Here is a 14,330-nt window from a genome sequence, read left to right as displayed (position 1 = left end):
CGAGTACAAAAATCCTATTTTTTTTTTATACAGTTAACAGTTTTCAGCAGCCTTTAAAAAAAAAAAAAAAAAATACCAAAAATAAAAGTAAAACTAAAATCTAAAAACTATAAAATGACCTAATTTACTCAAATCTTTAGCAGATAACACTTCCTAGATTTTATCTGCCAGTAATCTTTGCATTCAGTTAGTTGTCTCTGTGTTTTCTGAACTGAAGCCAAACAAAGTTGTTTTCTCAGAGACTTTATTGAACACGAGAAGGGACAATCTTTAAATTAGTTCTGAACACATAACAAACTGGACAGTCCTGACTTATACACATAACAGCAGTAGTGTCGTACTCTATATTACAGGCCTTTTTTCATTGTAGATGCTTCTCCAGCAGCATCGTCGTACATCGGTGTCTCTAGCTCAGAAGTTGGGTTTATGTTTCTTCAGCTCCACCATCAAATGATGAAGATTTATTAACTCCGAACAAACCGGGAGATTCCTGAGAGGAGGCTGGGAGAGGATCTTGTGGAATCGGTGGTAGTACTGGATTAGCTGCGTCAGTGCCCCCTATAGAAAATCAATGTGCATATTTATATACTGAGCCACAGCTAATATTCTCTCTACATATATATATATATATATATATATATATATATATATATATATATATATACACACACACACACTATATTATATATATATATTACACATACATACATACATACATATACACACATTATATATTATATATATATATATATATATATATATATATATATATATATATATATATATATATATATATATATATATATATATTACACACACACACACACACACAGGATCTTTAATGGCATCCCAGTCTTAGTCCGTAGGGTTCAATATTGAGTTGGCCCACCCTTTGCACCTAGAACATCTTCAACTCTTCTGGGAAGGCCCTCCACAAGGTTTAGTAGTGTGTCTATGGGAATGTTTGACCATTCTTCCAGAAGTGCATTTGTGAGGTCAGGTACTGATGTGGATGAGAAGGCCTGGCTTGCAGTCGTCTCTGCTCTAATTCATCCCAAAGGTGTTCTATCGGGGTGGCCAGTCAAGTTCCTCCACCCCAAATTCGCTCATCCATGTCTCTATGGATGATTGTATAATTGTATTTTACTGAGCGCATCACAACCCCAGAGGTTAAACTAACAATCATCCCATTGTGTGTGTGTGTGTGTGTGTGTGTGTGTGTGTGTGTGTGTGTGTGTGTGTGTGTGTGTGTGTGTGTGTGTGTATATATATATATATATATATATATATATATATATATATATATATATATATATATATATATATATATATATATATATATATATATATATATATATATATATATATATATATATATAATTTCATTATTTATTGAATGTATCAACTATGTCCACTGATCCATTGATCATGTGTAGAAAATATGTTATTATGACTATTGTATTCTTTCTGTCAATCTTTTATGATTATATCCTATATTCTATATTATCAATATTATTATTTAAACGTTACATTCTGAAATATCATGGACTACACCTTGGGGATTGTGACATTAAATAAAATAAACACAAATCTATCTATAGAGATACATACATATATACTTTTATCAATCACACTGACATGCCTCACGCAAAGTCCCATTTCCAGTTTCTATTTTCTGCTGTGATTAGTCACAGCAAAAGCCGATCAACCGGTGCCAGCCAATAGATGCCCACTGGTACCCACTGATCAATGGGAAGATAGACTGGACAGAGCTCTGCCTATGTAAACAAGTCCTGTCAGCCAGGATGTGCTGGATTTTGTTTCTCTGCAAAGCAGGGGATAAAATCCAGCACATCCCTTAAGCTGGCCATACATAGAAAATCGTATATATATTTTTTTATTTGATAGAGATCTGTTGAACAACTGTGTTTAACTTCATCGTTGTATCAAATAATTTTCTACGTATTATTGATTGTTAACAACATAAATGGTACATTTTTTTATCGATCAATGCACATGTACTTTTTTTTTAGAACTATTTACAATTGATTTCCCTACTGATGTTTAGAAAATCGTTAGATTACACAACAAAATTCTACGTGACAGATCTTTATTTTGACATAGAACTTTGTATTTCAAGAATCGAAATCCGCCCACTAATGTTTCTAAAGTTGAATGGTCAATGTAAGTCCAGCCTCAGTGAAAGCAGCACACTGTACACAGATAAACATTGGCTAGGCACACATTTAACCCATTGATCACCCTATATGTTTAACCCCTTCCCTGCCAGTGTCATTAGTGCAATAACAGTGCATATTTTTAGCACCGATTACTTTAATAACGTCACTGGTCCACACAAAGTGTCAGATTGTCCACCGTAATATGGCAGTCCCACTAGAAGTCACTGATCACCACCATTACTAATATTAAAAAAAAAAAAAAAAAAAATTCCAGTGTATATCACATAGTTTGCAGACGCTTTGCGCAAACTAATCATCATACGCTTAATGGGATTTTTTTTAATAAAAAATATGTAGCAGAATACATATTGGCCTAAACTGATGAAGAAATTTTATTTTTTTTATTTTTTTATTGGATATTGTTTTATAGCAGAAAGTAAAAAAAAAAATTGTTATTTTTTTTTTTTTTTTTAAATCGTTGGCCTTTTTTTTTGTTTACGGCGCCAAAAATTAAAAAACGCAGAGGTGATCAAATACGATCAAAAGAAAGCTCTATTTCTGGGGCGGGGGGAAAAAAAAAAAAAATCACATAAAATTTAATTTATGCACAGCGTTGCTAGACCAAGCAATTCAGCCTTCAGCTCTGGAAGGATTTGCCCCCAAATGACCAGGCCATTTTTTTGCAACGCGATGCATCGTTTTAACAGACAATTGCGCGGTCGTGCCACGTTGTGCCCAAACAAAATGTATGTCCTTTTTTTGCCACAAATAGAGCTTTCTGTTGGTGGTATTTGATCAAAAAAAGACAGACAATTAAAAAACAAAACAAAAAAAAACAATACTTTTTACTTTTTGCTATAATAAATAATATCCAAAAAAAAAAAACGAATTTCTTCATCAGTTTAGGCCAACATGTATTCTTCTACATATTTTTGGTAAAATAAAATCGCAATAAACATATATTGATTGGTTAGTGCAAAAGGTATAGCGTTTACAAAATAGGGAATACATTTATGCCATTTTTATTATTACTATTTTTACTAGTAATGGCAGTGATGAAGGATTTCTAGCAGGACTGCGAAATTGCGGCAGACAGATCGGACACTTTTTTTTGAGACCAGTGACATTTATACAGAGATCAGTGCTATAAAAATACACTGATTACTGACTGTATAAATGACACTGGCAGGGAAGGGGTTAACAATAGGGGGCGATCAAGGGGTTATGTGTGTTTCCTGGGAGGTGTTTCTAACTGTGGGGGGGGGGGACTGACTGGGATTAGGGAGATCGCTGTTCCTGATCACTAGGAACAGACGATCTCTCTCTACTCCCCTGACAGAATGGCGATCTGTTTGAGTACATTGACAGATCCCCATTCTCGCTCTCTGTGGAGCGATCGCGGGTGGACGGCGGACATCGCAGCCACGCACACACATTGTATCTATTGCACGAAGCAACGTACACCTATGGTGATTCGCGCAATAGAGCCAACCTGCTGAACTATAATGATGGCGGCTGGTCGGCAAGTGGTTATAGTAACACAGTGTCATATCACAAAAAATGTCCTGGTCATGAAGGGAGGTCAAGTGGCTCAACCTGTGGCCCTTCAGCTGTGTACAATTCCCATCATGCCTCTGCCTTTGGGTGTCATGCCTGTAACTGTCAGCTTTGCAATGCCTCATGGGACGTTCTGTTCCGCAACAGCTGGAGGTTCAGCATTCATGGGTTAATGTGTTTCTCGTCCCCGTTAAAAATGTAACTGTTTGTACTAGGCATATGTGACAAAGCAGCCGAAAAACTGATTCATGTATGTCCATTGAACAATTTATCGATCAAAATTCAGTCATTACATGATGGCTCTCTCTCTTGCCCTCACTAACGAGTGTTTTTTTTTTTTTTAAACAAGTTTGATCGATTTTTGGTATACTGTATGGCCAGCATGAGCCTACTAACCTGCTATAAGTCCACCCCCTCCCCTTTTTCACTATCAGCAACCATGCCTGTTTTGTAGTTTCCTTTTCCCTTATTCATTGGAGGTCACAGCAGCCACTTGAGAATATTGCCTATAGGAGGCTGACAAGTATCTGGTGGAAAGACTGGAATCGTCATGTGTACCAACTACCCGCTGTATTCCTGATGCTCTTGGGTCTAAGCCACGTCCAGTGCTGGGATCCAAGTGAGGCCGAGGCACTTATTGGATACCTCTGCCTGTGCAGCCAATCACTGGATACCTCTGCCTGTGCAGCCAATCACTAGATACCTCTGCCTGTGCAGCCAATCGCTGGATACCTCTGCCTGTGCAGCCAATCACTAGATACCTCTGCCTGTGCAGCCAATCACTAGATACCTCTGCCTGTGCAGCCAATCACTAGATACCTCTGCCTGTGCAGCCAATCACTAGATACCTCTGCCTGTGCAGCCAATCGCTGGATACCTCTGCCTGTGCAGCCAATCGCTGGATACCTCTGCCTGTGCAGCCAATCGCTGGATACCTCTGCCTGTGCAGCCAATCACTAGATACCTCTGCCTGTGCAGCCAATCGCTGGATACCTCTGCCTGTGCAGCCAATCACTAGATACCTTTGCCTGTGCAGCCAATCACTAGATACCTCTGCCTGTGCAGCCAATCACTAGATACCTCTGCCTGTGCAGCCAATCGCTGGATACCTCTGCCTGTGCAGCCAATCGCTGGATACCTCTGCCTGTGCAGCCAATCACTGGATACCTCTGCCTGTGCAGCCAATCGCTGGATATCTCTGCCTGTGCAGCCAATCGCTGGATACCTCTGCCTGTGCAGCCAATCGCTGGATACATCTGCCTGTGCAGCCAATCGCTGGATACCTCTGCCTGTGCAGCCAATCGCTGGATACCTCTGCCTGTGCAGCCAATCGCTGGATACCTCCGCCTGTGCAGCCAATCGCTGGATACCTCCGCCTGTGCAGCCAATCGCTGGATACCTCCGCCTGTGCAGCCAATCGCTGGATACCTCCGCCTGTGCAGCCAATCGCTGGATACCTCCGCCTGTGCAGCCAATCGCTGGATACCTCCGCCTGTGCAGCCAATCGCTGGATACCTCCGCCTGTGCAGCCAATCGCTGGATACCTCCGCCTGTGCAGCCAATCGCTGGATACCTCCGCCTGTGCAGCCAATCGCTGGATACCTCCGCCTGTGCAGCCAATCGCTGGATACCTCCGCCTGTGCAGCCAATCGCTGGATACCTCCGCCTGTGCAGCCAATCGCTGGATACCTCTGCCTGTGCAGCCAATCGCTGGATACCTCTGCCTGTGCAGCCAATCGCTGGATACCTCTGCCTGTGCAGCCAATCACTGGATACCTCCGCCTGTGCAGCCAATCACTGGATACCTCCGCCTGTGCAGCCAATCACTGGATACCTCCGCCTGTGCAGCCAATCGCTGGATACCTCTGCCTGCACAGCCAATCAGTCCCCCGTCTATGTAAAGATCCCACCACAAACTGGTGGCTGGTATACATGGGGAAATTCTTTCCTGCCATTAGGAATTTTGGAGGTCTGAATTGGTGCAGAAAGAAGGAAAAAGGTGAAATCTGTGTTTTTTGGTTTCTGGCCAATTGGAGAGTATTTACAAAAAACAGAATATCTGCAATAGATCAGAAGGATTTGGTGTCTAAATCTTAGCAAGGAGTTGCAGGAAGCTTTTTGATTCACTGCACACACATTCCATTAACATAGAAGAGATTATTACCTGTATAATACTGGTTCCATTTTTAAAGTTTGTAAATGACCTCATGACATCTTGGCTCAGCGCCTCCACGGCCTGTTTCCACGTGGCAGAGAATCCTCGCACCAGCTGAGCCACCCGTGCTGGACAGAGAAGAGAACTGATCATTGTAACAGACACTCTCATACATATCAGCAGAGACTACAACACACTGGCATTGCTTCTCACCTTCCTCGCTCTTCAGACGGTCCTGCTGGCCTTTCTCAATAAGAGATTCTGATTCTTTCACAAAAGCAGTCATTCCACCAAATGATGGAGCCAGGATCTCCTCTATAAATTCCTAGAATGGAGATTAAGATGAAGGTGAGCGAGGTAACACAAATGGCACGTTGCCCATTATACACACCCTCCACTTCCTGCTGGTAGTGCTGCTCAGTGATTGTATTTTACTGTTCCTCTGCATGCAAGTCTATTGGGCTTCTCAACAAACTGAGAAATCTGTATATGATACACAATCATTAAGGGCTGGTTCAAACCACAGAAACGTAGTCCGCATGCGTTTCCACGTGTGTGTTTTTGATGCAGTCCGGTGTGGTTTTTTTCCCTTTTTTTTCTTCATCTTAACCACTTCCTAACTGCGCCATAGCTGAAAGATGGCTACAGTGCGGCTCTGTTATTCTGGGAGGGCACCCATTGATGTCCTCCCGGAACCACGCCCAAAGGGCGCGCATCCTGCACGCTCTGTGATCGCTGTGTACCTAATTATCAGTGCAGCCCCATCAGTACCATCAGTACAGCCCATTAGTGCAGCCTCATCAGTGCCCATCAGTGCAGCCTCATCAGTTCCCATCAGTGCAGCCACATCAGTGCCCATCTGCACAGCCTCATCAGGGCAGTCTCATCAGTGCCATCAGTACAGCCCATTAGTGCAGCCTCATCCGGGCAGCCTCATCAGCGCACATCAGTGAAGGACAAAAATTTGTTATTTGAAACATTTTATAACAGAAACTAAGAAAAGGTTTTTTTTTTTCCCTTCTAAATTTTCTGTATGTGTTTGTTTAGCAATAAAATCAAAAAAACCCAGTGGTGATTAAATACCACTAAAAGAAAGCTCTAGCTCTCTCAATTTTTTTTTAAAAACGTCATATGGGTACAGCGTTGTATGACCGTGCAATTGTTATTCAAAGTGTAACAGCGCAAAAAAATTGGCCTTGTCAGGAAGGGGGTATAAGTGCCCAGTAAGCAAGTGATTAAATAGGGACACGTGTTCTTGGTGCGTTTTGCCACGTTACAGTAAAATTCAGTGCATTTGCACTGGAACGCGCTGCAACTGAACCTGCTGGTGTGAACTAGGCAATTGGAACCCATATAAACTACTGTCTGTGTGTTTTTGATGCATCTGGTGTGAACTGACCCTGAAGTGGACTTTTATCCTCCCCATCCACTTTCTAGCATTTCACTCCCCCCCCCCCCCCCTTTGACAACTGGATATTCAGTTATTTTATTGTTAGCTTTTTTTAGTGAACCCTCCCTGCACTCCCTGGTTGCTTGACTAGGTGAGAATGCCATCTAAGTTGCCCACAGCCTCCTGGGATACTCATGCACTCATGTCATGTCAACGCATGCTGCCAGGGGGCGGCTGTCTATTCCTGGTTCTTGCAGCTGACCCTGATGATGCTCCATGGCGTGCAGCAGAGTGCCGGATCACCACTGGATTCACTGGGAATGCATGTTATTTGTGGACACCCAGTGAAAAAGGTAAGGGGGGGGGGCGCCTCTCAAAATAGGAAAGAGCAATAACGTAAAAAGCAACATTCGCAACAACAAAAAATCACATTTAGGTAACAGTTGCAATAATAAGTTAATTTGTATAGCAAGTGAACCTCTATCAGGTCTTTACTGCCTTGTACTCCTTGTGATTACCCTCAGCTATAATTTGCTTGGCAACATCTTATATGGTACACCCCAAATATGGATACAACTTCTAACATGGTCTTAAAGGTGGAGTGAGCCTTTAAGACTAGGGGTTGAGGAATAAGGTGTTCCATACTCTATTCCTCAGTCCAGCAGGCTTCCTTCACTCCAGTCTCCCCAAGCCTCTTTGCGCAGTGCGCCGGTGACATCACCTGCTGCTAAGATTGTGACCATCTCCTAAAGGGTGCACATATAAGAGATATTTACCATACCTACAGGCAAGACGTAAGTTTACCTGTATGTAAAAGTTTAAAATGAGAGTTATCTACTACTTTACCACTTCAATACCGGGCACTTTCACCCCCTTCCTGCCCAGGCCAATTTTTAGCTTTCAGCGCTGTCACACTCGGAATCATAATTGAGCGGTCATACAACACTGTACCCAAACCACCCATTTTATTCACACAAATAGGGATTTCTTTTGGTGGTACTTAATCACCACTGTTTTTTTTTTTGTTTATTTAGAAAAAAAAAAAAAAAAAAAAAGTCTGGAAATTTTGAAAAAAAAAAAAATGTTTTGGTTATAAAATTTTGCAAATATAAATTTAGGCCAACATGCATTTTGTTACATTTCTTTGGTGAAAGACCCTAAAATGCCAGGACAGTACAAAAATCCCCCAAATTACCCCTTTTTGGAAAGTAGACAGACCAAGGTATTTAGTAAGATGCATGGCGAGTTTTTTGAAGTCAGTTTTTGGAAAATTAAGAAATTAAGAGGTTTTCTTTTCACAATTCCATTTTTTTTTGTTTTGTTTTTTACATATCACCAATACGGTATAGTGTCATCATATAACTGATATGGCAGTGATCAGGAATACTAACTGATGACAGTAAAAAAAGAAAAAAATAGGATTTTTATAACAGTTTACCTGTAAAATCCTTTTCCTTGATGTACATCAGGGGACACAGAGCCATAGTAATTACTATGTGGGCTATACCGGACCAACAGGTGCTGGACACTGGCACGCCCATAAAGGCATGTACTTCCCCCATATAACCCCGCCCATTACTGGGAGTCCTCAGTTTTGTAGACAAGCAATACAAGTGTATCCCAAAGAAGGGAGGGACCTCAGTGTCCCCTGATGTACATCAAAGAAAAGGATTTTACAGGTAAGCCGTTATAAAATTCCTATTTTCTTTTCTTACATCAGGGGACACAGAGCCATAGTAATTACTATGTGAGATGTCCCATAGCAATGGCAACTGAAGGGAGGGAAACAGAACAAAAACAGGAGTCCAGAGGACTCATACTGTAGCCTGCAGTGTACTGTGCCCAAAGACAATATCCCCATGACCTTTAATATCGATTTGATAAAATCTGATAAACGTATGAACCGAAGACCAAGTGACGGCCTTACAGATCTGAGCCATAGAGACCTGATGATGCACCACTCAAGAGGCACTAAACGCTCCGGATGAGTGTGCTCTTAACATGGGAATGAAAAATTTTCTTCTTTAAGCTGAAGCTTGAACAATCACTTGACAAATCCATTTGTAAAATAGTGGATCTTGACGCTGCCTGTCCATATCTTGGACCCTCTGGCAGTACAAACAAAACATGTGTTTTTCGAACCGGAGTGATCGCCCTTAACCACTTGCCTACTGGGCACTTAAACACCCCTCCTGCCCAGACGAATTTTCAGCTTTCAGTGCTCTCACACTTTGAATGACAATTACTCAGTCATGCAACACTGTACCCAAATACATTTTTGTCCTTTTTTCCCACAAATAGAGCTTTCTTTTGGTGGTATTTGATCACCTCTGGGTTTTTTATTTTTTGCGCTATAAATGAAAAAAGACCGAACATTTCGAAAAAAAGCACACTTTTCTTTGTTTCTGTGATAAAATTATGCAAATTATTTTTTCTTCATAAATTTTGGCCAAAATTTATACTGCTACATATCTTTGGTAAAAATAACCCAAATTAGTGGATATTATTTGGTCTTTGTGAAAGTTAGAGAGTCCACGAGTTGTGGTGCAAATCATCAAAAATTGATCACAACTGATGTACTGGTAGCCTCATTTCTTGCAACCCGAACAAGCCAGGAAAAGTACAAATACCTCCCAAATGACCCCTTTTCGGAAAGTAGCCATTCCAATGTATTTAGTAAGAGGCATAGTGAGGTTTTTGGTGTTGTCATTTTTTCCCACAATTCTTTGCAAAATGAAGATTTTTTTGTTTTTTATTTTTTCCCACAAAATTGTCATTGTAATAGGTTATTTCTCTCACATGGCATGTGTATACCACAAATGACACCCCAAAAAAAAAAAAAATAATTCTGCTACTCCTCCTGAGTATTACAATACCACATGTGAGACTTTTTCACAGTCTGGCCACTTAGAGAGACCCAACATGCAGGGAGCATCGTCACGTGTTCTAGGAGCATAAGTTACACATCTAACTTGTTGACTATTACACTTTTGAAGGCCCTGGAGCACCAGGACAATGACACGTGACACTGACGTGGCACTTGATGGCACATGACACTGACGTGGCACTGATGGCAGATGGCACTGATACGTGGTACTGATGACAGATGGCACTAAAACGTGGCACTGATGACAGATGGCACTAATACGTGGCACTGGGGACAGGTGGCACTGGGGACAGGTGGCACTGATAGGTGGCACTGGGGACAGGTGGGCATGTGTGTGCGTGTGTTTTACTGTGTGTGTTCTCACTATCGCAGCTGCTGCAGCACGGAAGCTCTCCCTCCTCCTGTGTGAGGAGGGGGGCCGGCGATGAGAGATGATCTCATATGTTTACATATATGATCACCTCTCATTGGACAGGCCGATCGAGTGCTAAATGGCCGCTGTGATTGGCCATTTAGCATGATCTGTGATTGGCTGTGTCTGAGGGACACGGCCAACACAGAACTTCCCTGATGCATGCCCGCCGAGGAGCGCAGAGAGGAAGCAAATAGGAGGATGTCCAGGGACGCCCTCTCGGCAGATAGCGTCCACTCTGTAGCCATAAGCCGGAAGTAGCAGAACTGGAGGAAATGAATAGATCAGTGAACAACTGATCCCCTGGGAAGACTAATGTGTCTGTTCCACCTGCTAGCGGATGCCTTGTTCTCGACATAAAGTTGTGTTGATGAATCTGGATGCGAATAGGTCCATGTCCGGAATACCCCATTTGACATATCGCTAGGAAGATGTCGGGGTGAAGAGATCATTCTCCCGGAAATAATTGTTGCCAACTCAAGTAGTACGCCTGAAAAATGAAAATTGCTGATAGGCAAGGAATGTTGTGTTCTGCCCAGCTAGAACATTATTCACCTCTTCTTTGGGCTGCATGACCTCTCGTGCCCCCCTGGTGATTGATGTAAGCCACCGCTGTGGCCTTGTCAAACTGAAACCTGACAGGACAGTCCCGTAGTCTGACCGTCCAAGATTCTAGGGCAAGACGTACTGCCTGAAACTTCCAAAAAAAAAATTGATAGGCAAGGTCCTCTAACCTGGACCATCTCCCCTGGACAGAATCTTCTTCCAGGGCTGCTCCCCAGCCTATAAGGCTGGCATCTGTTGTTAACACCTTCCAGGATAAAGGTTTGCCCTTTTTCTGGATAACAACCACCAATTTAGGCTCTGACTTATGTCTGGAGCCAAGCGTATTGGAAACAAACAAGGCCTGAATCTTTTTTATTCCAGACCGACAGTCTGGAAAAAAAGTGGTGTCTTGAAGAAGTTTTTGAGTAGAACTGCACGTAAGGGAGGGCCTTGAAGGAGGCCACAATTTCCACCAAAAGGTCTCCTCCTGCACAGCCGGATGAAGGTTTTTTTCTTTGTTTTGATAAATTGAATTAGTCCTACAATGGAAACTGATTCCTGTCTGTAAGAATACCTTCTTCTGTATGGTATCTATAACCAGCCCTCGAGTACTGTAATCTCCTTGATAGTTTTAAGGAGAATCTTCTTAGGTTGAGTATCCAACCCAGAGATTTCAGGTATTTACGGCTGAGATCTGAGACTGAATGATCTATTAAAAATAGATTTTCTAATAGGCTATGCCTTGAGCCCTTAATCTGGTTAAGGAGGTGCCAGAATCTTTCAGAACACTCGTGGTGCTGTGGCTAAGCAGAATGGCAGGGCCACAACTGAAAAGATAATTTTATATCTCAAACCACTGAAATTTCTGGTAAGCTGGAAAATTTGGCACATGGAGATATGCAACTCCCCTCCTTGCAGGATGGACAGAGCCGATCGAATTATGAAAGGATCGGATTTAAGTACCGATTCAGATCTTCGAGATCTAGAATGGGTCTTACCTCTCTGTTCAGTTCTGGAACCTTAAAAGGTTTGAGCCATAACCCCCTGTTCCACTAAGGGAACCTCTGATATCACCAAGTGGGATAACAGCTGACCCAGAGGCCAGAGAGAGAGAGAATTTTTTTCTCTGGATCCTTAGGAGCATTCTCTGAGGATACGGAAAACTCTCAGAACTCTAGTCGTAACCTAGAGAAAAAATTGCAGAAATCCATCTATCTTGACATTGTTCCTGCCAGACCTTGAGAATTTCAGGACCTTTCCCCTCACCCGAACGAGTGGGGGTGCCCCTTCATGAGAAGGATTTAGCATTCTGCTTTGTGGGCTTTCTGCCCCAAGATCCTGGTGCTGCCCTTGGGGACTTTTCCCTTGAACCTGATGGTTGAGGCCGACGAGACTGCCTAGAGGCAGATGCCTCAGGCATAGGAGAGGCAGCGCGATAAAAGGAGAAATGTTTGAACTCCTTTTTACTGGTAAAGAGAGCTTTACCCTTTTAAAGGTCTTTTGGATGTACTTATCCAGATCGTCTCTAAATAGTCGAACCCCAGGAAGGGAAATAAACTGACTAAGAGCTTTTACATGGTGCTTCGGCTGATCCATATTTCAGCCACAGAACTCTGCGAGAATGCACTAGCTCAAGCATAAGCCATAAGGCTTAAACAATAGTCTTTCATAGCATCTACTGTGAGACATAGTGCGTCAGATACACCAGCCCATTGCTGGGCCTGCTGATCAGGCAGAATTTCAGGTATCTCCACAAACTGTTCCTTAACCCTTTGAAGTCCACATATTCCAATGAGTTAGTGTGACTCAAAATGTGCTCAACCAAAATGGTGGAGCAGATGTCAAAGGGTTAATGGACTGAGATACACCAATTGCAGCAAGAACCGGCTGTGCCTGAACTACAAAAGACATCTTGTCTTTAAAAGAAAGTTCCAACTTTAATTTGCTGGATCCTTTAACAACAGTGCATTATCCACTGGACATGTGAGACTCTGCTCACTGAGGTGATTGCAGCATCAATCACTGGAACCCCCCATTTCTTCATAGAAATGTTCCCATTCAGAATACATAAGCTATATGAATAGGAAAAAACATCCACAGGTGGGGGAGGTTCTAATGAACCTAATTAGATGTAGATACCTCAAGAGTCTGTGCTGCAGGCAACAAAGGGGTTAAGTAAGGGAGTACACAAGTACCTGACTTGTGAAGCTACTCCTTCCATACTAGGATCCTCCGAGGAGGAAAAATAAGTATCTGATCCCCAGCCTCCTGCACCTCAACAAAATGGGCTCTGAGGACTAGATGGGAATCTGCTATGTTTAGTCCTACTATGGAGAAACATCATAGCACTAATCTTCTTTCAAATTTTTAAATGGTAGAAGAAAAAACCTGTTTGTATGATATATACAGGGACTGAAGAGTTCTACCCCTGAGAGTTCAATCTGACTAGCTGTATCCCTCTCAGAGGAGGATGACATTCTTTTGGAAATGCATTTAGTTTACAGTGCAAAACAAATGACCTTTTGGAGAAGTTCCTGGTCCCATTACCATTCATAGCCTGAAGCATAAAGCAGAGGCACTATGCAAAAGAATGTATATTGCTAGGCTATAGTTCAGCACCATTAGTTGCTATTAACCCTAGCTACAGTAAAGTATAATGTGCCAAAGCAGTAAGCCTGTGTTCACTAACCTGATCAAGCCATCTACCTGCTCTGTCCCTCCACAGCCAGCAGCAGCTTTCACACATACAGTGCTGAGGCCAGCTTCCTCCGTGTGTGGCCGGCGTCTGATGCCGTTAGCCATGCCCCCCCAGGAATTATGCCCCCCCTTCCCTATCTTTTCAAGGAAGGCGTTTTCCCGTGCTTAGCAGCCTCCTGTGGACCTGTAAGCATGGCAGGGGGGTAAATCCTCCGCCAAGCGGCTGCGGTCTGCCCCAACTTTTCTGGCATGTCCCTCGAAGGGGAATAAAGCCAATCTCGGGGCCCAGGAAGACACCACTTTTCTTACTAGAGGGTCTGTTGCAGCTGGAGGAGAGGAGAGTGAAGGCTTCTGCCGTTTCCAGCATCAGGACGGTGAGTGCTCAATACAGCCCGCAGTGGTCAATCTTCACCCTTCACGGTAGGCTCCGAGACCTTATAGGAAACCTTCAGGAAGCGGGGAACTCTCAGGTTACCCCACAATTCTGGACCTGCGACAGCACCCTG

The 14,330-nt window shown here is 42.8% G+C and overlaps 1 protein-coding gene across 1 annotated transcript in view; it reads right to left on the bottom strand.

Annotated features, from left to right (window-relative positions):
* Positions 1-227: 227 nt before the first annotated feature.
* Positions 228-14,330, bottom strand: part of VPS52 (VPS52 subunit of GARP complex) — a 60,664-nt gene continuing 46,561 nt past the window's right edge. Inside the window, exons 18-20 of the mRNA XM_077484682.1 lie at positions 6,106-6,217; positions 5,902-6,020; positions 228-558 (exon numbers count right to left, since the gene is read on the bottom strand). Coding sequence (XP_077340808.1) covers positions 412-558; positions 5,902-6,020; positions 6,106-6,217 — 378 coding nt within the window. The 3' untranslated portion in view covers positions 228-411. The remainder of the gene's footprint in view (positions 559-5,901; positions 6,021-6,105; positions 6,218-14,330) is intronic.

This window comes from Lithobates pipiens, unplaced genomic scaffold (assembly GCF_037356315.1).
Source record: "Lithobates pipiens isolate NorthernLeopardFrog02 unplaced genomic scaffold, aLitPip1_a1.2 Scaffold_1, whole genome shotgun sequence".
NCBI lineage: Eukaryota > Metazoa > Chordata > Amphibia > Anura > Ranidae > Lithobates > Lithobates pipiens.
This window is presented reverse-complemented; position numbering and strand designations above follow the sequence as displayed.